The following is a 21,918-nucleotide window of genomic DNA, read 5'->3' as shown; positions in this document are numbered from 1 at the left end:
CTTCTAGAGTCTCAAAATACATCACCTCCTTGGTCATCTAACCATAGGTGTGGGCTGTTAATCCAAGACAAAACTGAAAACAATGTCTTAGTGTCAGACTAAACTGATTTCTAACAACGTGGGAAATATCTCTCTATACAGATTCTGAGTTTTTTTAGTAAGAGAAACAAGGCAGATTAGAACTTTTCTTATTACGAAAATAACAGGCCACTGATTTCTTGTTTGTATTTTAAAAACCTGTGAATTGCTTGGAAGGGCTTCCTTCCATCTGTTTTATGCAAGACTTAATCTACACCTTACCCTTCAGCTGAACTACTCATTTTCTGGTTATATCAGAGCATTTAAAGGCTCCTCACTACAAGTATCTTCATTCGCTCTATCTTCAGAGCACTCAGCAGTTCCATTCTATCTGTTTGGGATAGTTAACTATGGTAAATACTTAGGATTATTTGTGGAGCTATGAGGCTTAAGCAATGCAGACAAAAAATAATGAGCCATTGAAATGAAAAACCTGGCAATGTAAGAACAGTTCTAAGTGACCGTCTTCCCTCACTTCTTAGAGCAGCACATGGAAAAAGCCTAGAAATTGATTTAGTGTGAAGCCTGTAATGCAGTGGACAAGCAAGCTCTGCACACAGCAGGTTTGTCAGTCACCCAGAGCATGGAAAACAGGAGCTGCTGTGACAACACGGTGAGCACATCCCAGGAGAGGCAGAAATGTGACCCACACAAAGGCCCGTGCCTGGACTGCTGCTGGCTGCTCTCCAGCACACCCCAGCCGAGCGTGGGCTGGCTCCAGCAGGCTGCGTTTGCACAGCTCCACACATGGACAGGTTTGCAGACCTGGAAAAAACAACCCAGCAGATGTTCAGTGCTTCCACACTGTCTGCTGGCACCACATGCAGCGCCTTTCTAGTCTCCATTCCTCAGAGTCTAGAGCAAGACAAGCTGAATTACATGAAATCCAGTGTCTTGGGTGGTTTTAGATACAGTGTGAGGGGCAAGGACAGAAGAGCTGCAGTAAGTAGGATGAATAAAGCAAATCCTCTCACACATTCAAAGCTATTATTTGAAAGTGGCAAACTGCATTCATGCCTAAGTTTGCATTATTTCAATAACAAGAAAAGGAGCTGTTTCAAGAAATAAGGGAAGTCTGTCACTTCCCAGCCTTATTTTTCTTTAAGAAAAGCCAAAAACTCACACCTGGAGACAGGGTTTCTGCAGGGCTTAAGTGGCTTCTGACAGTGCCAGAGCCTCTGCAGCTCCTAAGGAAATGTCTCTTTCCTGATGCCCACCTCAGTGCTTAGTTTGGTTAATGGATTGAGATAATACTGTCCAGGAGAACCACAGACCAGCCCCCAGTTAGGCACCAGTAGCTAAATATTTGAAGCATATTAAATTACCTGAAGTTACAAGCACACAGTTCTGATCCCTTCCAGGCATAAGGAGGACTTGAAATTCATGGTAATTTTCTTTGTGTGAGTAGCAAGGTGAACTTTGCTTTCCATTTCAGCATTTAATACAGGGCAAATATCAAATTTCCTGTAGCTTGGGAGGAGCGTGTTTGAGTGCTCATTTAAGTTAAATCACATTTCACATACAAAAAATACTAAGATAATGTTGTTTCCAATATTAACATACAACATTTACCAAGATATCTCTATAAGAATTAGATAAAACTATTAATTCTGGGCCAAAATCCAATTATGACTAATTTTTTTCAGGAGCCCCCAGATTTTCAAAGAGCTTGGAAATAACACAGTGTATGTTTCTGAAAGCTGTGACTAGGGAATCCAAAGGCCTAATTATGTTTCCAGTGGTATCTTCTCAGATCCTCCTCAATGTAATAAGAAGTGAACATAAGAAATGTAGTACCTCTGCAATGATTTACACCAACCAGCTTAAAAATTAAGGGTGCAGCATTGGAAGTCCCCAGTACACGCAGAGTGCCATGCATTGCAGTCCCAAAAATTCAGATCTGAATTGAAGCCTAAAATCAGATAAATGTGCATGTGATTTCCCCACCCCAGTATCAACATCCCTCTTTGTCTCAGCTCGCCAGGGTTTCATGCCTTCTCCCAACTGCTTTGAGATAGGTACAGTTAAGTCTGTAGCCTGGGTTACAGAAATCAGTGGTTTTGCATATCATTTCTGGGCTTAACTGCTTTGCATATGTTTATCCAGGGGAAAATCAAAGTGGAGGTATTGGTTTCAGGCCACTCCTCTGTGCACGGTGAGGGGTTGGAGCACACCCTCCCTCAACTACAGCCACACAATCACATCCTTCTCGCCCCCTTTGCCTCCACTCTTTGGCCATTCCCCATCATTCTTCCATTTCTCATCCTCTTCCCCCATCATCCCCTCTTCCTATGTCTTTTCCCATAGATTTTCCTTTTTCCTTGTGGTTTCTCTGAGGCACTACCTGCCAAGCTCCCAGCCCAAAGGACAGCCCTTGGCAGCATCACAAGGCAGCACTGGTGTTGCAGGAAGATCCTGCCACCCCAAAATGTGCTGCAGCAGAAGACAAGGAGACACTTGCTGGTGCTTTCTGGTTTTATTAAGAGTCCCACATTAAGGTTCTCAACCCTATGGCAAGGGTGCTGAGGTAGTGTCACCCTGTCTGCCCCAGGGTCCTCAGTGGGGGAGGATTGTGCGGGGGTCACTTGGCAAAGCCCTGGGTGTCACAGCGGGGTCCCTGCCACTTGTCATAGCACTGGCAGCTGAACTCCTTGGCCAGTTTGGAGATGTCCTCCCCAGGCTCCAGGCTCTGAGCCACCAGCCAGGGCTTGCCAGCACGCAGGTCGATGGTGAAGCGGGAGGGGTCCAGGTGGAGGTAGCCCTGCTGCTTGTCCTGGCGCACGCAGCGGCCCCGGCCAGAGCACAGGGTCTGGCTGCACAGGTCAGCGCCGGCCGTCACATTGACGATGTAGTGGCCCAGGGGCCCCTCCACGTAGTCCTTCAGCCTCAGGCACATCTCCTGCAATGGCATTCGGTGTCACAGCCCTGCACAGCTGAGGAACTGGGGGTCCCTGCTGACAGGGACCTGATGCCACCATCTGCACTCACCTTGGAGGTGCTGTAGTTCAGGCTGCCCCAGAGGATGATGCCAGCAGCACCCTGAGCTGCGCTCTCCCCGATGGTGTTCATCAGGTCCTCCTGCACCCATGGGGAGAGAAGAAGTCAGCACAGAGCCCCCACATAGCCCCAGCAGAGATAAAGACTCCCTGGTGCCAGCCCATCGGCCCAAGAGGTGCCCACTATCCCCACATCTCCATCACCTGGGAAAGGAAGTCCAGAGTGCGCTCGAAGGCGATCTGGGAGTAAGGCAGGACGGGGATGCCGCTGTCAAGGATTCCCTGCTGGACAGCAAGAGCCTCGGCCACGCGGTGCCGGACGTAGGCAAGAACCTTGTTGGTGCCATTGAGGCGGAGGGGCAGGTAGATGCTGGGGTAGAGTGCCTGGCTGCCCTTCCAGAGCCAGGAGAGATTCTGGTTCCTCTGCTGCTCCACATCTGGGCACGTCCCGTTGTAGGGCAGGCTATCAAAGTCATTGTTGTAGCAGTCGGGGAAACCATAGAAGCCCCAGTAGGCACTGGGACGGAGGCTCTTGCCCAGCCACAGGGTCTCGTTCATGAAATCGCAGGCGCTCTTCTCAAACTGCTGCTTGGCCATCTCCTCCACCTCCTTGGGAGGCCACTGCGGGTGCTGCTGCTGCACCAGCTCCTCCGACTTCTGCTGGTAGATCTCCATGGAGTCCCAGTTGCGGATCCACAGTGGGCGCCACTTCTCCCAGTCGATGACAGCCAGCCCACTGTAGTCAGGGCTGGGCAGGGTCACCTTGATGTCCTGGGTGGCCTGGTGGATGTGAGCCTCCAGGCTGGCATTTTGGGGGAGCCCCCCATTCACTGGCACCCCCTCAGGTGTGTAGTAGGGGAAGAGACCTATCTTGTCGCTGTAGAAGAGGGTGATGTCCTGCCCAGTGAAGGACTGCTGGTCATTGGCCAACACATCAAAGACCTCCAGGCTGAGGGAGACATTGTACTTCTCGGCGCAGCGCTCAGTGGGGATGTTCCAGATGGTGACAAAGGGGCGGTTGACGAGGACAGGACCAGGCCCTCCAGCGTGGGTCAGGGCAGGCAGGAGCAGCAGGAGGACCCAGCAGGACCACGCTGATGCCATGATGCCGGTGTGCTCAGGGTGAGTTCTGGAGCTGCCTGGGTAGAACCGAGACCTTGAAGCTTTTATCCCCAAGTCAGGACCGGCATTAATCCACACCTCCGTTCCTAAGCGGTGCCGGTCAGCCAGCGTCACCTCCTCCACCTCCTCAAAGTCCCCGAATTTATCAGCAGCTGGAGCCCAGCAGAGCAGCCCCGGAGTGGGACAGCAGCGTCAGCCGCGCCTTATGAGCGGCGGCGGCGGGCTGGGCTGGAAGGAATGTGCCGAGTCAACATCCTATGACTGGCCGGCGATGGAAAGACAAAACAGACACGGACGGGGCGGGGGACGAAGGTCACGGTGATAGACGGGGCTGCGCCGGGCGGGCGCCGCTCGCCAAGTGGAGAGGACGGCCGTTCCCTGGCGGGAGGGGGGCACTGCCGGGGGAGCCCACGGCACCGGGCAGGACCCGGCGCGACACGGCCCGCGGTGGCAGGGGACACTCCCGCGTGGGCACCGCAGCCGCAGGAGGGCACGGCCCGGGGCCACTCACGTGTGGGGCCAGGAGGCACAGAAAGGCACGGCCTGGGGACACCCCCAGCACAGGACAGCGGCCACAGAGAGCACGGCACGGGGGCTCTCACTGCAGCCAAGGCGGTGGGCGGGGAGGTGGCTGTGCCACGCGAGGCCGCTCCACGCCCACGGGCGCGCTTCAGGACAGGGCAGTGGCCGGAGAGGCTGCACGGGCAGAGGCGGGGCGGGGCAGTGTCGGGAACAGGGAGCCACGCCAGGGCACCGCTGGGGGACACTCGTGGCACGGGACAGCGCAGCTCAGGGGCGGGCGCGGCCCAGGGCCGTCCCCGGCCCCGCGGGGCTGAACCTACCCTCGGCCGTGGCGCACAGCACGGTGTCCCCACGCGATCCCGGTGCTGGGAGCTCCGGCCCCGCATCCCGGACACTGCCCGGGGCCGGGGGCCGGGCCACGCGGGGAATCCCGCTGGAGGCGGGGCCGGGGCGGGGCCGCACGCCGCCTCCACGTGGGTGGCCCGGCCGTGGCTGCCCACGCGGCTCCGGCCCCACGGGCCCCTCCAGCCCCTTCCCCGAGCGGCTGCGGCGCCGCGGGGCAGCTCCCAGCACAGCAGGGCTTTCCCCGAGCTGCATGCCACCACACACCGCTCCCGGCCGCCCCGACCCGGCGGCTGTGTCCGCGAGTTGAGTGACCCGTGTGCCCGCCTTGCCCAAATCAGCCCAAACCTCTCGGTTTGACTCAGCTTTATTCGAGGTAAAGCACTTCAGTGTGGGGCAGCACACGGGGGATCAGCACCACGCAGCACCCGCTCCCCGCCCCCGTGTCCCTCTTGCCCCCATCCCTCTCCTTACAACAGGAGAGGGGTTCCCCTCCTACCCCATCCCCATGAAGGGCACCTGCACTGCAGCAGGCTGAGTAGAATTGGGGCAACCACAGAGCTCTTCCCCCACACCACCACAGTGAGGGACAGCCCTCCATAATTAGCTGCCTCCCAGGCAGGGTAGGAATATCTTAAATAGGCTCCTCCTACACCACCAGAGAAAGGGACAGCTCAGTCCAGGGGCGGGTAGCACCAGCTTGCAAGCAGCAACAGCACCCCAAGTCCCAGCGGTGCCAAAGGGCCAGGGGCATCGCTGCGGGGGCCAGCGCGTGTCTGGCAGCCACTGCCCTGCCAGCCCTGGTAGCAGTGGCAGTGAAAGTGGGTCCGTAGGAAGAGTACGTCAGCAGAGGAGAGCTGGCCCTCGGCCCAGAAGAGGGGGCGCTCGGGGTGGTCAGCATCCCGGCGCCGCAGCTGGAAGCTGGTAGAGTTGAGGTGGAGGAAGACATCGGCGTGGCTGTCCTGGCGCAGGCAGCGACCCCGGCCCTGGCACAGCGTCGTGCTGCAGAGCTCTGCTGCTGTCGTGACATTCACAACATAGCGTCCCAGGTCCCCCTCCAGGTAGTTTTTCATGAACTGGCACAACTCCTAGGGAAAGGGAAGCACCAAGGTGTGACCCAGGGAGAAGTAACTTGGATGGAGAGGACAGCTCAGCCACTGGTCCGCCCCTGGGGCAGGTGATCCCTCCACCCATCTACCTCCCACACTGACCCCAAACTTACCCGGTTTCTGGTGTCAACTGCATCACCCCACAAAATGGCCCCAGCTGCACCCAGTGCTGCACTCTCTCCGATGGTGGAGATCAGGTCCGCCTGTGGGAACACGGTCCGCTTAGCACCCACAGAGCCCATGCAGCACCCACAGCCCCAGCACAGTGTGCTCCAAAGTGTCTACTGCAGGACCAGGGACCCAATCCCCGCTCCAGGGAAAAGGGACTGTCCCAACAACTGGGGGACAAGGCTTCCCAATACTGCCCTCCTCCTCAGGGGCTAAGCCAGCACAGCACAGAGCTGTGGGCTCACACACCCCAGGGCTCCAGCTGCCAGGACCTGAGTCCTTCAGTACACCCCAGGCACTTCCCTGGAGATAATCACCATTGGTGCCAGTCCTGCTGCCAGACATCCATCCATAAGGGAAACAATTTATGGCAACCCATCATCCGGCCCAGACAGGGGCTGAGCTGTAGGTCCTAGGAAAGGAAGCACCCCTCCTGCTCCCTGGGGTCAGCTGCCAGCCCCGTGCCAAATGTGCTGCTTCCCATCACATGGAAACAGTCAAACCATGGGGTGCCAGTAACACCATGAGTGCCAACACCAGCCTCCAGAGCCACCCTACTCCATGGGAGCAAGGTGCGATGCACAGACAGAGGAACCACCTCAGCTGACCCCAAAGCCCAGATGCCCGGGGTTTGGAGTGAGGACGTCCCAGTGGTACAGCCCTACCTGGCTGAGCACATTCAGCTTGCGGATGTAGGTGGGCCGGGTGTAGACAAAGACAGGTAGGGAGTAGTCATCGTGGTGCTTCTGCGAGATGCGCATGGCCTCCATCACCCGCGCCCGCACAAACTTGCGGCTGTTCGGAGTGGAGTCCAGGAGCGGGTCGAGGTAGATGGAGGGGTAGAGCGCCATGCTCTCCTTCCACAGCCACTTCAGCTGGTCATTGCGAGATTTCTCCACATCTGGGCACTGCCCGGTGTAGCTCTCCTTGTTCTTGCTGTAGTCGTGGTTGTAGCAGTCAGGGAAGAGGTAGAACCCCCAGAGCTGTTTGGGTCGGAAGCTCTTGGCCTTGCGTAGGGTTCTCACCATGAACTCCTGGGCAGCCGACTCAAACTCAAACGCTGCCTGCTTGTTCACCTTCTCAGGGGGCCAGGTGGGCTGACGCTGTAACACCAGTTCCTGGGACGCCTCCCGGTAGATATCCTTGGGCTTCCAGTTGCGAGCCCAGACGGGACGCCACTCCTCCCAGTCGATGATGGCCAGCCCTTCCTTGGTGGATGAGCGGATGTACTTATTGATGCCCTCCTGGAGGCGGGCGAGGTGCTCGGACAGGCTGCTGTTCTGGGGGACACCACCATTGACGGCCACACCTTGGCGGGTGTAGTAGGGGTAGAGTCCCAGGCGTTCCTTGTAGAAAATGGTGAGGTTCTGCCCCACGAAGCCCTCGTTGGGGGAGGCGTACAGGTCGAAGATGCTGAAGTCGAACGACACCTGGAAGCGGGGTTTGCAGTCCTGGGTGGGCACATTCCAAGCCACCAGGAAGGGCCGGCGGGTGAGATGGGGGGCGGCCGACGGCTTCTCGGGGGGCTGCCGGGCCAAGGCCAGCAGAGCCAGCCAGGGAACAGCCACCGCCGCCGCGCAGCCCCCGCGCATCCTGCCCGACAGGACCTGGAGGCGGCGGGAGAACAGAGTCAGAAAGGGGGGCCGGCAGGAGGGGGTGCAGGCAGCGGCCGATCTGCCCGCACCCCCCACGGCAGACCTGATCCAAGTCTCCTCCCGGGGCAGAGAGCTCCGAGGTGTGCGGGCAGAGCCCCGTTTGAGGGCTGCTTCTCGGGAATCCCGGTCCCGAGCGGCTTCGCCCGCCCGTGCTCCCCCGGGTGCCGGCGCGGCGCTGCCTTTGTTCGAGCCGGGCAGACAAAGCGCCGGGGCGCGGCCCCCGGCGGCCCCGCTCCGCTCCCGCTCCCCGCGCGGCTCTCACCGCGCCTCAGGCCATCCCCCGCCGCGGGCTCCTCCGGCACCGCCGCCGCCCCCCCGCCGCCGCTTTTAAACCTTCCGGCACGCACCACCCGCGGGGGCGCCGGCCCCGCCCCCGCGCCCCGCCCGCGCCGCGCCGGGCCGGCGGCACCGACTATCGCGGGCCCCGGGCTCCCGACGGCGGCGGAGCCCCGCTGCACACACACACCTCCGTGGGACGCGGTACCGGGCACCGGGCGCCGGGGACTCATGCCCTGTCCCGCCGCGATTGGTACGGCCCGGGAGGACCCGCCCCCCCCACGCGGCGGAAGGGGGCGGGGCGGGGCCGCGGTGGGCGCCGGCAGGGGGCGCCACGGCCGGCGGGGGAGCGGGGCTGAGGCGGCCGAGGCGCCCCGGCCGCGGTGGCCGCGGGACGGGACCGTCCCCAGCGGGCTGCTGCGGCTGGCGCCGGGGCTGGCGCTGCCCTGGGGAGCGGTCACTCCAAAACCAGAGCGACCCCCGCGCGGTGCTGTCCCCAGGATCATCATCACTCCCAAGTGGGGACTCTGGAATGGTGGTGACCCCAGGGTGGTGTGTGAGGATCATGTTGTCCCTAAAAAGCTGGTGATCCTACAGTGGTGGTGACTCCAGAGTGCTGGCAAGCCAGAATGCTGGTGTCAAGGTGGTGGTGACAGCAGAAGAGCAGTGTCCCTGCAGCAGCAGAGTCCCCAGGCCGGTGCTGACCCCAGGGCGGTGCTGTGCCGGACAGGACATCCTGTGCAGGGCTAGGGCAATCGGTGCTGCTGACTCAGCCATGGCCCCGTGGGTTTCCTGCCTGGAGAGGACAAGGGGGGCCATGGGTGGAACAGGGCTGGGGCGCCTTCCTTCCCAGAGCACTGCTGAGGCTCCAGCTGGTCCCCTCAGGACAGGCAGGGCTCGGGGACCAGCCGTGTGGCATGTGGCAGTCCTCATGTGCTGCCTGTCCCTCACCGGCTCTGGCCAGGGCTGGCCCCATTGGGCTGAGGGCCACGGGGGTGCCCCGCGCAGGAAGCGCCAGACTGCGAGGGTGTGCCGGGGCTGACAGGGGAAGGAAGAGGGATTGAATCTACGGAAGTGCTCCCCAGCCACCCGCCAGCTCCCTAAGGATCAGGCGGGAGCACCAAGCCCAGCATTGTTCGGTGTCAGCTCCTGGTGCCTCACCAAGCCCTGGCCGCAGGCACCCGCAGCTGGCTCCAGTTAGTGGCACCACTTAGGTGTCAGCTTTTGTGGTGAAGCTTCCATGGAGAGGGGACAGCCCTGCTAGGGATGGGCAGTGCATCCAGGCCGGCCACTCCAAATCCGTGCTGCACCCCACAGCTCAGCCTGACCTGTGGGCAATGCCAGGCACTGGCTGGGAGAGGGGCTGGGAAGGTCAGCCGCTGGCCGGGCGTTGGCTGCCAAAACCCTTGGGAGAGATTGCAGGGAGCCAAGAAGTCCCAGTGCTGCAGGCGCTGCCCTTCCCCTCTGGGCAGTAAACAGGCTCCCTTCGCCAACAGCTAAAATTTTCCATCCTCCTCATGCAAAGTTATCCAGCCCCACCGGCAGTGGGGTGGCTGGAGGGGTCACAGATTTCCACTGCTGGGAGGGCTGGAAGTCCTCAGTGTGACGCAAATTCTCACTGCTGTCCCCTCAGTGGGAGCATCACCTTTCCCTCCTTCCTTCCCACAGGTAAGACTTGCTTTTGGGAAGGGGCAGCTGGGCAGGTCCAGCCTCCCCTTGCCCTACCAAGCAAGAGATCATTCCAAGTCATTTCCAGAGTGTAAAGGGGTGTGGGATGGCAGCAGCAGACAGCAACCAGGGCGAGCTGAGCAGGCAAGCTGCTCCAGGCAGGCAGCAGGAGGATGGGAATCCCTCACGGATGGTAGATAAAGATAACGGGACATGAGTCACAGCCACTCGTGCCAGTCAGGTCTGGGCTAGGTGTGAGAGGAGGTCAGCTTGGGAATGGAGCAGACATGAAGCCAGAAGGGGACGTCAGCACCTGCCTTTGCCCTGGGTTGGGGGCTCTGGGCATGGCCCTGCCCCACTGGCAGCAGGAGGGGACGGTGGTGGCCCTGGCAGACACAGAGACGGCCACGGAACCACAGAGCCACAGCCACCGCCTTGCGTAATCTTGCCGACTGTACCACCCTGCGCAGCCACCCGGTCCCTTTCTAAGCCACCAGGATCCCTCCATCCCTCCTGGGGCTCGGTCCCTGCGCATGAACGGGCCACAGCCTCACCCCGCCGAGGCTGGAGGGCTGGCACCACACACTGCACCTCTCACTCTCATGACAGCTCTCATCAGCGGCTCATTTCCGAGCCGGCCTGCGAGGAGGAAATGATGAGAAGTGACGGTGGCTGCAGGAAAACACTTGCAGGGCTGTTGGGGATAGGACGTGGGGAACAAAGTGAGATCACACTTGCCCCACGGACAGCCGGCAATGCTCGGGGGACATCCCGGCAGAGTCACGCCGGCTCCAGAACGTCAGGCCCCCGTGATGAATGAGGCACTGATTTGGCAGGCGAGGAAGGAGCGGACAGGCGGATCCTCCCCCCCGCGGGGCTCGGGCGGAGCCATGGAAGAGTCAGCTTCAAGCTAGGCTGCTGCGAACCCTGGGTCCTCACACCTCCGTCCCCACAAGGGAGGAGAGGCCTCAGCTCCAGCCCTCGGGAATGAACAAGGAAATTACATATACTTCACATTAGTTACACATTTAAAAGCTGTTACGGCAGCTACAAGTAGAGAGTCACAGCCTGGCACAGCCACCAACTCCTGCCAGTCCCATGTGCCAACTGGAGAACCTGGAAATTGCTGTGACTCGGGGGTCCTTCACCATCAGCTCGGCCACACATGCACAAACACACCCTTCCCGAAAAAACGGGGGGCTCAAAGTCCACCCTCCCTCAGGTACATCTTCCTTCCCCAGTAAGACAGCTCTGGGACCTGTGGGCTCTACAAATAATTTTATTGAAATTTAACAAAAGTGGACAGATGCACTGGGAGGAAGGACCAGAAGTAGTGTACATTTCCCAAACCCATGGGTCCTACCCACACACTAGAGGAGCAAGGAGCTTAGTGTCGGTGAGTACGATTCGGCTACACATCCACACAGGAAAGCACAATGTTGCACAGAAATTGTACAAAAAAAAAATAGAATTAAAAGGAAAACTTTTGTGGTTTTCTTTTTTTTTTTTTTTTTTGCTTGCTCCAACACCACAGTGGACACAGATACTATTTACAGTGACCTTCACATTTTTAAGATCCCTCCAGGTGCTCCCAAGGCCCTGCTGCTGCAGGAATGCTGGGGTCCTGGGGGCTGGCTGCTGTGGGGACCAGCCTGGGAAGAAGCGGGGAAGGATGCAACTTGTTGGCAACCTGCAGAGGTTCGCTGCCACTCTGAGGGGGTAGAAGAGTGGGAGAAGGCATGGGTTTTGGAGACGCATGTTTAATATGCTGGGGGAAGGATGGGCAGCCTGTCAGAAAGGATAAAAGCATCCTTGCTAAGCTGGTCACAGTCTCTGCCCCCTCCCCTGGGTTTGGGCCATGCCTTGCCAGCAGATTTTTGGCTGGTAGCCAGGTGAGGGGCTCCCCACTGGGGCAGGCAAACAGCGCCAACCCTCTCCCCATTCCTCCTCCTCCTCCTTCCCCCATGCCCAAGGCAGGGTCGGTGCAGCTTCCCGTGCCCTCAAACAGCAATGGGGCAAGGCAGCACAGACAGCGTGGCCATGGTTTTCTCTCCTCTTCCTGGGGACAGCAGCTCCTGCTCTCCTGTGGAGCCCAAGGGATGTCCTTCCCAGGGAGCTCCAGCCAGGGAGAAACTCAAGAGCAGGTGGTGCAAATAAGAAACACTTCAGTGAGGGATTGTTTTAAGACAAGACTCTTTCAAGCAAGCAGAACAAAAGATGTCGAAAGAAGCGCCCAGCATCACAGTGTAGATGGGCCCTGCCCTTCCACCTTCCTGCCTGGTGGCAGCCAGCACATTTATTTCACCCTGTGTGCTTGCTCCTGTCGATGGGAACCGCGGGTGGAGGGACGTGAAGGGAAGAGGTGGTGACAGGAAGACAGCAACAGCCACGTCGCTGTTATCTCCCCGAAGCTGGGAATGTGGCCCCGCGCCCGGGCGGGGATGGATACATCCAACGTAGACACCGACAGGGCTGGCAGCCAAGTGCCAGCAGCTTAAATTAAAAATCGAGGTAGCAAACATCTGAAGTGCTTAGAAAGTAAATAAGTTCTGGAACGAAAGAGGAGGAAAGCCGAGCTAGCTGCTGTGGGGAGTAGGCTCTGACCCACTTTAAAGCTGTGCCTGCTGCCGGTCCTCCTCTGCCTGCCCGGTCCGGGCACAGCTGAGCAGGGAGGCAGGGGCTCCTCGTGCTGCCAAGGGGCATTTGGGCTCAGGCCTTTCCCCCAGCAGCTGGACACACACAGGGCTGAGAGGTTCTTCGGTGCTGCCAAGACCTCAACCTTCTTAGGTGGGAAGAAAGAGGAGAAAAGAGCAGGACCTTCCAAGGAGGGGCAGAAAGCCTTCCTTTAAAGTGCATTGCATTTCTCCTCCTGCCACCAGCTGGGATGCGGGAGAAACCACAGTTCACATCGCCAGGGAGATTTCCAAGCTGTGGCAGGTACACCAATTGATTGTTTCGGGGGCACAGGGAAGGAAGACAGGATTCCTTTCCTGCTTGGCTCAGTCGAGGCCCAGCCTACAGGGAGGTATGTTCAAACAGCAGCAGGGCTGAGGAAGCTGCCCGGCAGCCCAGCCCCACAGCAGGTGAGGGACGGCGCTCAGCAGGAGCCAGTGTGACAATGGGGGAGGCAAGTCCACTGCAGAGCTGGGACCTTGCTGCCACCAGCAGGGGCCAGGGACTGCAGAGATCTCCAGCAGGCAGCAGTAAAGCCAACCTCCCCAGCACTGGCCTAAGTGGGGAAACACAGTGGGGGAAGAGACCGAGGTCTAAGAGAGTGGCATCTGATCTCCATCCCCTTCCCAAGAGGAGAGCAGCAGCCAGCCCAATGTGCTTTGAGACCCCTCAGTCTGCTCTGCTTATCCTCCATCAACAAACCCACATGGGGGAGTGTCACATCACACTGGTGTCAAAGGGAGGTGCTGCAGCATTGGCCACCTAACCTGCGGGCCCCAGGGACCTCGGGGTGCAGGGCAGGGTGTTACCGTGCCCTGGCTCTCCCTGGGCCGCATACCTGAGAAGCAGGGGATTCTCTCTGATGAGAAGTGCAGGCTTGCTCTCCCTTTCACAGCTCAATCACAGCAGCTTGTTTGCAGTTCCAGTTACCCATCAAACGTCGGCTAGAGGCTACAAAAGGTATTTTAGTCTTCTGACTCAAGCGAGGATGTTTTTAAGCAGTCGCTGCACAGTCACGCATCTCCTGCGAAGGCCTGCTCCGTCCTGCCTCACCTCCAGGCGAGGGGAGATCCACCATCCTGCCACACGGCTGGAGTCCTCCTCAGTGGGAACACGATGCAGCCTGGCCCAGTGAGGCTGGAGTGGTGGGGCAGGGCCTCCCACCCACGGGCAGCAGCGATGTCTGGGACTCACACCTCGCAGATAATCACTGGGAAATCCACGTGAATGCGAGGATGCTCTAGTTTCACTATGCCCTGAAAGAAGAGTCAGAGTGGTGAGGAGAAGGGACAGCCAATCAACATCCTTGAGCCCTGCCAGTCACCCAGTGTCAGAGAACACTGTGCCCTGGAGGAGCTGGAGGGACCAGGCTCCATAAATCGCCCAGGTACGCCTGAGCAGCAGCACACAAAGCACCAGCTCTTTGCCCTTCGCACTCGTCCCTGGAGAGCTGAGGGCGGCACGGCTGGCTGCCACACATGGCAGGGCGAGAAAGGAGGGAGCTGCTCTGCCAGGCACTGCCCGTGCAGCAGCTGGTGCGTGACTGGCAGATATTGGCTGCCTGGGCTTTTCATGCGGCACCTTTCATTCATGGGATTTAGAGGAATGAAAAGAGCTCTCTGAGAGCACGCAGCCGGGGCAGCTGGCGCACAGAAAAGCGGCTTTCTGTGCAGGGGGAAGGCTGCTGAATGCCGCTCCCTCCACACCAGCCACGGGAACCGTTCCCATGGCCCATCCCAGCCTTCTCCTGTGACAGCACCAGGTTGGGGGGGCTGGGGAAGAGGAGGAGTGGGGGTTCAGGGCTGGGCCCGCACCCGCAGAACCAGAGTAAAGCCTGTGCTGGCAAAGGACTGTTCAGTGCTGGTACCTGCCCGCTCCAGCTCAGCTGAGCTTTCCAACTGCGTGAGTTTCAACACACATGAACGAGGACTCAGTTCCATATGCCAAGCCTGCTTCTGCTAGAATGCCAGCCCAGGAAGCAGTACCAAATCCTTCCATCCACAACTGCTTGCTCAGCACTCAGAGGAGTTCCATCCAGCTGAGAGGCTGCCCACTCCTCAGAGTACACTGACAGCTCACCCCAGCTGCTCATTACAGCCATGCCTTTCTGCTCAATTCGGGAAGACTTCTATAGAGGCTCTTTCCAGCCCTATTTTGATCTGCTCTTTCCATTTATGCCCCCAAAGGATTCCTACATGCAGGCTCTCCTGCCCCTGCACCATGATCCTCACTCGACATCCTAACCCCAGCTTCACACCACTTGCTTATTTAAAGAGGAGACTTTTCTGCTGAAGGGCAAAGCACAGAGCTGTCAACACTGCTGAGCAGCTGGAGGGGACATGCAAGCTCATGTCAGCAGCTGATGGGCTCTGGCTGCTGCTCGCTAACACAGAGCCTGGCCTTCCACAGTGACATGACATTGGCTGAGGCAGCACAACATCCTACACCTCGTGGAAGGTGCTTGTTAGGGGACTCCATGGCCATGCAGGGCTGCCTGGCACTCTGTGCCCCACAACATACACCCAGCTGAGCTATCTTCCCCTGCCTGGCAGTTCTGACAGGCTCAGGCACTGCTTCTCTTCGAAAAAGGCAGCTGGAGGGTGGCCCCAGCTCTCCCTTTCCTGTCACAGCCTCAGGTGACACGGGTGTGAGCAAGGACACACAGGAATCGTGGCTCTGAGGCAGATACTGGGGAGGAGGAGAGAGCCTCCACCTTCCCAGGAAAAACATGCCCCGAGGGAGATGGTTCCTGTAAAGGCCGGACTTCAAGTGTCACCGTGGCGCTTGGCACTCACTTTCCCCCATCCTTCCCCGTACACTACCTGAGGTATCAGGTTCTTGTGGATCCTCTTCAGCTTGGCGCGCTTCCTCCCGTTCTTGGTGACGATTGTCTCCTCGTAGAACTCGTGAGCAAGGTCCCCGTCCTCATCGTAATACATGGAGCTGCCGAGAGGAGAGGGGAGGCGCTGGATGAGAGCCTGCCGGGCGGGCCGGGGGCCGGGGCCGGGGCCGGTCCCGCTCCCCGGGGAGCTGCAGCCATCACCCGCTGCCGGCGGCTCCTCCCGCCCCCGTGCCGTGCCTGGCTGGGGCCGGCCGGCAGCAGAGCCCCCCGCCCGTGGCCGCCGAGCCGCCCCCCGCGCCCGCGCCTCACCCGCGCCGAGTGAACACGAAGGGGGTGGCGGCGCGCGCGGCCCGCGCCCGGGCCAGGGCCTGCTGCCCGCCGGGGCCCTCGGGGCCGCCGCCGCCCGCCGCCGGCGTGGCGAAGGGCCACAGCCCCCGCGACTTGGAGCCGCTGGCGCCCATGGCGGGGGCGGCGGCGGCAGGAGCGGGGCCGGGGGGGAAGGGACGGGGGCGGCCCGGAGCCGCCCGGCGACACCGACCGAGCGCCGCCCGCGCCACTTCCGGCGCCCGCACCACGTGACACCGGCGCGGGCGCGCCCTCCTCCCCGCCCGCCGCCGGCAGCGCGGGAGCCCCGGGTTCGAGTCCCGCTGCCGCCACCTCGCGCCACGTGCGGGCACCTACGGCCCGCTGACACCGGGGCATTACACATCCCGCCCCTTCCCAACCAGCCCGCCCCGCCAAAGACAACACCGCAGGCCAGGCCTCGTCACCAAGATGCCTTTATTGGTGCTCAATGCCCTGCTTCTTCCCAGGGACACTCACTTCTCCGGGGACACTCGCTCCCCCCATATCAGCCACTCCCCTGGGGATACCTAATCCCCCAGGTAACATTTGCTTCCCGCAAGACACACGCTCCCTTCGGGACACCCACTCCCCTGGGGACACGCAATCCCCCAGGTGACATACGCTCTCTTGGGGACACGCAATCCCCCAGGGTACACTCGTTCCCCCCAGGACACACGCTCCCTGGGGACACCCACTCCCGGGTGACACTCGCTCTCGCTCCCACCAGGAACCCTCACTCTCTGGGCCAGCCCCATGGGGGCTGTGACAGCCCGGTGGGTCCGTGGTGCCCCGTTCCACCCCCCCTCCCTGCCGCCCCCACCGCCGGTGGGCGAGGATCCTGGTGCACTGGCTGGCCTCGGCTGCGATCCCCGCGGTCACCCCGGCGTGAGCGCGGCCAGCGCCTCCTGCATCTTCTGGCGGCAGCGCGCGTAGCGGTGCCGCAGCCGCCGCACGTGCTCCTCCTCCTCCCGCTGCAGGATCAGCAGGAAGTTGTGCAGCTCCGGCAGCGTGAAGGCGTCCCACTGCAGGCACAAGGGCTGCCATCGCGACGGGAACCTGCATGGTCACCCATGGCCACCGCCCCGGGCAATGAGGGTGCCAGCCCCCTCCCCGTCCCCGCACTTACGTTCACCTCTCCGGTCTCGTTCTCCTTCAGGATGAAGCTCAGCACCTTCTCGCTAGGGCCAGCCAGCAGCCGCAGCCGCAGGGGCTGCTCCTCGTCACCCAGCTTCCGCAGATACACTGCAATGGGGCTGCGTGTCACCGCGGGGACACTGCCACTACGGGGACATCACTGCTGCTACAGAGATGCTGCTGCTATGGGGACATCATCACCACAGGGCACACCACTGCTGGGACACTGTCACCACTGCTACAGGGATGCTGTCACCAAGGGGATGCTGCTGCCTAAGGAAAGCTGTCACTGTTGGGGCACCACTGCCGTAATATTGCCACCATGGGGGACACCACCACTAGGGGGACACCACTGCCATGGACATGCTGCTGCCACCATGAGGGATCCTGGGGACATCACCACCATGAACTGGCACCACCCAGGGGAAATTGCCTGTATGGGGACATGGCAACCACTTTGCAGACAGTGTGATGCTGGGCACTACCTTGCTCATCCTTCTCAGACCTCTCGAAGAGGGCAAACTTGCGGGGGTTGTCGATGACGGTGAACTTGCGGAGGAGGGCATCGATGACCTCGCTGGCGCGGGTGTGTGAGAAGATGTGCAGGTGTTTGACGGTCCCCTTGGGCAGGTAGAAGGACGTGCGGCGCTTCACCCCCTGGGGGTGTGGCCGCCCCGCCTGCAGGGACGGGCCCCGCTTGGTGGATGGCACCGAGACAGGACGAACCAGCTTCAGCTGCACCTTGATGAAGCCGGTGTAGGAGCCATCCTTGTTCTACAAGACACCGGTGAGGGGTGAGTGGGGTCAGGGCAGGGCACCGTGACCCACCCCGGCCCTATGCCGACCCCGTACCAGGCTCATGAAGAGGTTGCTGTTGATTTGGCTGTTGTACTCCTTGATCCGCTGCTCCACCTGCACCTGGTCCAGCTCTGTCTTCTCCCACTCGCTGGGCTCATCCTGCGGGACAGCAGCCGGGCTGAGCGGCGCAGAGACCGGGGGGTACAGTCCCGCCTGCCTCGGTGTCGCGCCGGCCCCCAGCCCACCCCGAAGCCCCGGGTTGCACGGGGTTGCATCAGCCCGGCCGGCGCTGAGCTGGGCTGTGCCGGGGACGCACAGCTGAGCTCACCGCGGCCCCAGCCCTGCTCCGGGGACACCGGCACCGACCGCCCCCAAGACGCCCGTCCCCCGGGCTGCAGGGCTGTGCGATCGCGCTGCCGGCACCCCAGATCGGAGCCGCGCGTCCGCTGCCGGCACCCCAGATCTGAGAGGCGTCCCCAAGGCAGAGCGCCGGCAGCCGCCAGCCCGGCACCAGGGCGTCTGGGCAGGCTCCGAGCCCGCGGGGCCGCCCTGAGATTGGAGGCAGGAGGGCCGGGCTGGGGGTGCAGCCCGCCCTGGCCGCCGGCACCCCACTTCAAAGTGCTGGCCCCGCACACGGGGGACCGAGCGTCCTGGCTCGGCGTCGCTGCCACCGGCACCCGCTAATGAGTATTGACGCGGGGCCGCGGAGCTGCCACACAGCGCTGCACATGTCCCCACGGCACTGAGGGGTCCCCAGTCCCGACAGCCGCCCCACAGCATGCAGGCACTGCAGGACCCTGCAGGATGGGGACAGCTGTGAAGCTGCTCGGGGAGTTTGTCCCGGCACCCCCAAAACTCCAGCAGCTCCAGCCCTGAGGGGACCTTGGCATGCCCATGCCAGGCAGCGAAACTCCACTCGCCCCACATCCAACCGGACAGGGCCACCGTGTCCCCCGGCACGGCCATGCTCGACCCCACTCCTGCCCCACAGCAGGGCCAAGCTCACCTCTAAGAAAAGACCACCGACACCTCTAGTTTCCCCACGCACCAAGCCCACCCTCGCCTGCTCCCCAGCACCCAGCCGGGGGAATGTGCTCCCGATGACGTCACCCGTGTCCCCCATTACGTCACGGCCCGGGACCGACCTGGCGGCGGCGCGGGCGGCGGCCGAGGGAGGTGCGGGCGGTGTAGAAGAGCTCGGGCTCGGAGTCGGAGTCCTCCTGGCTGCAGTAGCCGCTGCTGGCCGTGCTGCCCCCCGTGCCCCCCGCGCCGCCCCGCCGCAGAGCCAACGCCGCCGCCCCGCAGCCCCCGGGCCCGCCGGCCCCCGGCCCGGCCACGGGCACGGCGGCGGTGGCGGTGGGCACGGCCCGGCCCGGCCGCCCCGCGGCCCCGCCGGGGCGGCGAGCACACGGGCACGCCCGGCCTCGCGCCAGCCCGACCGGCCCCCGGGCCGGGGCCCGGCTCGCTCCGCTCCCGGCTCGGCTCAGCCCGCTCCCGGTCCTTGGCCCGGCTCCGCTCAGCCCGGCCCTTGGCCCGGCTCGGCTCCGCTCGGTCCCTATGGCGTCTCGGCTCCGCCCGGTCGCACTCTCAGTCCCGGCTCAGCTTCGCCCGGTCCCTATCACCGTCCCGCTCGGCTCCGCCCGGCGTCTATCGCGGTCCCGTCCTCGGCTCGGCTCAGACCGGTCCCTATCGCGCTCCTGTCCCGGCTCGGTTCGGCGCGGCGTCTACCGCGCCCTGCCCGCTCCCGGCTCAGCGCGGTCCCCCCCGCCCCGCCCCGGCCGCGGGGTGACGCGGGCCGGGGGCGGCGCGGCGGCCCCGCTTCCGGCGGTGACTTCACCCGCGCCCGCCCGGACACGGCTGAGTCCCGGCTGCGCTCGGCTCGGCTCGGGCACGGTGTGGTGCGGGCGGCGCGGCACGGGCAGGACACAGCACAGCCTGGCTTGGCACAGCATAGCCCGACATGGCACAACATGGCATGGCACGACCTTACTCAGCCCAGACCAGCGCAGTGCAGTCCATCAAGGCTTGGCACAGCCCAACGTGGCACAGCATAGCCTGGCATGGTGCAGCCTGGCATGGCACAGCCTGGCATGCTAGCTGCACTCAGCTCAGCTAAGCCCAGCCAAGCCCAGCTCAGCAAGGCTTGGCACAGCCTGGCATGGCACAGCCTGGCATGCCATGCCATGGCCTCACATGGCACAGCCCAGCTCAGCCCCCCCGAGCCCAGCGTAGCCCCCAGTTTGCCACTCCCTGCGCAAGCTCTCCCTCACAGACAGGCACAGGCCTTACCACGTTGGTGTCCTTCTCCAGCACCTGCTCATTGCCATCGTCCTCATCACCAGCACCTGGGGGGCCACCGCAGTCCAGCTGCACCAGGGCCCGGCACCGGTAGTGGCAGGTGAAGCTGCAGTCTGGGGACAGAGACAGAAGCAGGGTCACCACTGTGCACAGCCTGGGGGTCAGGGCACTGGCTGGGACAAGGGCTGGCACACGGTGACAGCATCAGCTGTCTGCTCATGCTGTGCCCAGGGGCTCAGGGAGATAGCACTGTGCCATGTCTTGGCCAGGGCTGCTGTGTTCCCTGCTGTGCTGGCCAGCATGGTGTGCTCAGTGCCTGGTACTGGGCTGCCCAGTGTGGGTGTCTAGTGCTGGGATTCCCAGTGGCCAGTGTGGGTACCCCATGCTGGAATACCTGGTACCTGGTGCAGGTACCCAGTACAGGGATGCATGGTGCCGTGTGAGGGTATTCTGTATGGGGCTGCCAGTGCCTGGTGTGGGTGCCCGATCCAGGGGTGTCCAGTGTTTGGTGGCAACTCCTGGTGCCCAGAAGCCCAGTGCCTGCTGCAGCTGCCCAGAATGGTGATGCCCAACTTAATGGAAATGCCTGGCACCAGGATGCCTGGTGGGGGTAATTATTATTGAGGTGCCCTGTGCTGGGATGTTTGGTGCCTGGTGCGGGATGCCTGTGCCCAGTGGTGGGGCAGCCGGTGCACAGTGAGGGGGCCCACTACCAGAGGGTGGGGGCCCGTGGGGGTGCCCGATGCCCCACCCGCTGGTGGTGGGAGTGTCCGGTGGCAGCATGTCCGGTGCTGGGAAACTCATGCCCACCAGTGGGACAGCCGGTGCTCAGCGGGGCTGCCTACTACCAGGATGCTCGGTGTCCTGTAGAGGTGGCCGGTTGGTGGGATGCCCGGTGGGAACGCCCAGTGGTGAGTGTGCCCGGTGGTGGGGATGCCCGGTGCTCGCTGGGGGTGCCCGGTGCTGAGGAAGCCGAGCGGCGGGACGCCCGGAGCCTGGCGGGGGTGCGGGCGTGCCCGGCGGCGGGGGTGCGGGGGCCCGGGGCGCGGCGCGGTACTCACGGCGGCACTGGAGGCTCTTCCTGCCGCCGCCCCAGACGAAGTCCCCGCAGAGATCGCACCAGGTGTGCAGCCCGCGGCGCCGCGGCTCGAAGCGGTGCCCGGCGCCCGGTGCCGCCGTCAGCCGCGGGTCAGGGTGCGCCCCGGGGCCGGGCCGGCGGGCCGGGCTGATGCGCAGCGCGTTGGCCCGTTCCAGGCGGCCCCGGCCCGGCCGCGGCTCCGGCTGCAGCTCCCGCAGCTCGATGAGCTCCATGGCCCGGCGGCCGCGGGCGCAGCTCGGCGGCGGGGCGGGGGCCGGCACCGGGCCGGGGCCGGGGCCGGGGCGGGGATCGGGAGGGGCCGCCTCGATCGGGCACTGCGGGGAAACTGAGGCAGGAAAGATGGGGCTCAATGCCCCGGGCTCCCGATCGCCAACTCCAGTCCCGGCGAGCCCGGCGGGGCGGGCTGGAGGCGGGGATGAGGTTCCCGGAGCCGCCGCGGAGGAAGGGGGGCCCGCTGCAGCCGCTCCGCTCTCTCTGCCTCTTCTCGCAGGAGGAGGACAAACTGTGCTCCCTGCCTCAGTTTCCCAGTGAGGAAGGGGCTGGAAGCACCCCTGGCGGCGGGTGAGAAGCAGACCGAGAGCTACGGAGAGCGCTCCTGCTCCCGGTGGCTGCAGCCCTGGACGTGCAGCACGGGTTTGGGGTGAGGAGTTTATTGAGCTCCGGGCGCGGGCTGCTCAGCCGCGGCTGCAGCTGGACGAGATGGTTTCCTGCCTGCTGCCGTGGCTCCTGCAGCAGCAGCCTTGGTGCAAAGCTTATTTTTATGTGTCGGATTCTCCAGTGCCCCATCAGAAAA

General features: G+C 62.3%; 4 protein-coding genes across 5 annotated transcripts; all 4 read right to left on the bottom strand.

Moving 5' to 3' along the window:
- Window positions 1-2,539: 2,539 nt before the first annotated feature.
- Window positions 2,540-5,060, bottom strand: HYAL1 (hyaluronidase 1). The gene is made up of 4 exons (XM_021529219.2): window positions 5,039-5,060; window positions 3,279-4,213; window positions 3,067-3,156; window positions 2,540-2,977 (listed from the first exon to the last, which is right to left on the bottom strand). Exons 2-4 carry the CDS (start codon window positions 4,176-4,178, stop codon window positions 2,660-2,662), a joined length of 1,308 nt encoding a protein of 435 aa, XP_021384894.2. The 5' UTR covers window positions 4,179-4,213; window positions 5,039-5,060; the 3' UTR covers window positions 2,540-2,659.
- A 351-nt stretch (window positions 5,061-5,411) lies between these two features.
- On the bottom strand, window positions 5,412-8,288 carry HYAL2 (hyaluronidase 2). Of its 2 annotated transcripts, XM_021529221.2 has the most exons (4): window positions 8,255-8,288; window positions 7,003-7,944; window positions 6,283-6,372; window positions 5,412-6,148 (listed from the first exon to the last, which is right to left on the bottom strand). In XM_021529221.2, the coding sequence occupies exons 2-4, from the start codon at window positions 7,927-7,929 to the stop codon at window positions 5,735-5,737; spliced, it is 1,431 nt and encodes a 476-aa protein (XP_021384896.1). In that variant the 5' UTR covers window positions 7,930-7,944; window positions 8,255-8,288; the 3' UTR covers window positions 5,412-5,734. The 2 variants fall into 2 exon arrangements, with proteins under 2 accessions (XP_021384896.1, XP_021384897.1); XM_021529222.3 differs by lacking the exon at window positions 8,255-8,288 and having other exon boundaries at window positions 7,003-7,979.
- Window positions 8,289-11,199: 2,911 nt separating this feature from the next.
- TUSC2 (tumor suppressor 2, mitochondrial calcium regulator) lies at window positions 11,200-15,912 on the bottom strand. Its single transcript, XM_021529136.2, has 3 exons — window positions 15,761-15,912; window positions 15,432-15,552; window positions 11,200-13,865 (listed from the first exon to the last, which is right to left on the bottom strand). Exons 1-3 carry the CDS (start codon window positions 15,910-15,912, stop codon window positions 13,800-13,802), a joined length of 339 nt encoding a protein of 112 aa, XP_021384811.1. The 3' UTR covers window positions 11,200-13,799.
- Window positions 15,913-16,212: 300 nt separating this feature from the next.
- RASSF1 (Ras association domain family member 1) lies at window positions 16,213-21,337 on the bottom strand. Its single transcript, XM_021529205.2, has 6 exons — window positions 21,088-21,337; window positions 20,018-20,139; window positions 17,783-17,887; window positions 17,416-17,704; window positions 16,923-17,038; window positions 16,213-16,818 (listed from the first exon to the last, which is right to left on the bottom strand). The coding sequence occupies exons 1-6, from the start codon at window positions 21,335-21,337 to the stop codon at window positions 16,672-16,674; spliced, it is 1,029 nt and encodes a 342-aa protein (XP_021384880.2). The 3' UTR covers window positions 16,213-16,671.
- Between the last annotated feature and the right edge of the window lie 581 nt (window positions 21,338-21,918).

This window comes from Lonchura striata, chromosome 12, assembly GCF_046129695.1.
Source record: "Lonchura striata isolate bLonStr1 chromosome 12, bLonStr1.mat, whole genome shotgun sequence".
Lineage (NCBI taxonomy): Eukaryota > Metazoa > Chordata > Aves > Passeriformes > Estrildidae > Lonchura > Lonchura striata.
Note: the sequence above shows the minus strand (reverse complement) of the source record. Positions and strands in the feature narration are given on the sequence as shown.

What these genes read in the sequence shown, in the direction of transcription:
- HYAL1 (XM_021529219.2), bottom strand. Translation starts at nt 4,178, where the DNA reads ATGGCATCAGCGTGGTCCTGCTGGGTCCTCCTGCTGCTCCTGCCTGCC. An exon ending in CTCTGGACTTCCTTTCCCAG is followed by an intron (nt 3,157 to 3,278) that starts GTGATGGAGATG and finishes CCATGGGTGCAG; the next exon opens with GAGGACCTGATGAACACCAT. An exon ending in TGAACTACAGCACCTCCAAG is followed by an intron (nt 2,978 to 3,066) that starts GTGAGTGCAGAT and finishes ATGCCATTGCAG; the next exon opens with GAGATGTGCCTGAGGCTGAA.
- HYAL2 (XM_021529221.2), bottom strand. Translation starts at nt 7,929, where the DNA reads ATGCGCGGGGGCTGCGCGGCGGCGGTGGCTGTTCCCTGGCTGGCTCTG. An exon ending in AGCTGAATGTGCTCAGCCAG is followed by an intron (nt 6,373 to 7,002) that starts GTAGGGCTGTAC and finishes GTGTTCCCACAG; the next exon opens with GCGGACCTGATCTCCACCAT. An exon ending in CAGTTGACACCAGAAACCGG is followed by an intron (nt 6,149 to 6,282) that starts GTAAGTTTGGGG and finishes CCCTTTCCCTAG; the next exon opens with GAGTTGTGCCAGTTCATGAA.
- TUSC2 (XM_021529136.2), bottom strand. Translation starts at nt 15,912, where the DNA reads ATGGGCGCCAGCGGCTCCAAGTCGCGGGGGCTGTGGCCCTTCGCCACG. An exon ending in TTCGTGTTCACTCGGCGCGG is followed by an intron (nt 15,553 to 15,760) that starts GTGAGGCGCGGG and finishes TCCTCTCGGCAG; the next exon opens with CTCCATGTATTACGATGAGG. An exon ending in ACAAGAACCTGATACCTCAG is followed by an intron (nt 13,866 to 15,431) that starts GTAGTGTACGGG and finishes CTCTTCTTTCAG; the next exon opens with GGCATAGTGAAACTAGAGCA.
- RASSF1 (XM_021529205.2), bottom strand. Translation starts at nt 21,337, where the DNA reads ATGGAGCTCATCGAGCTGCGGGAGCTGCAGCCGGAGCCGCGGCCGGGC. An exon ending in GTCTGAGAAGGATGAGCAAG is followed by an intron (nt 17,039 to 17,415) that starts GTAGTGCCCAGC and finishes GCCCCATTGCAG; the next exon opens with TGTATCTGCGGAAGCTGGGT. An exon ending in ACGAGACCGGAGAGGTGAAC is followed by an intron (nt 16,819 to 16,922) that starts GTAAGTGCGGGG and finishes TTGTGCCTGCAG; the next exon opens with TGGGACGCCTTCACGCTGCC.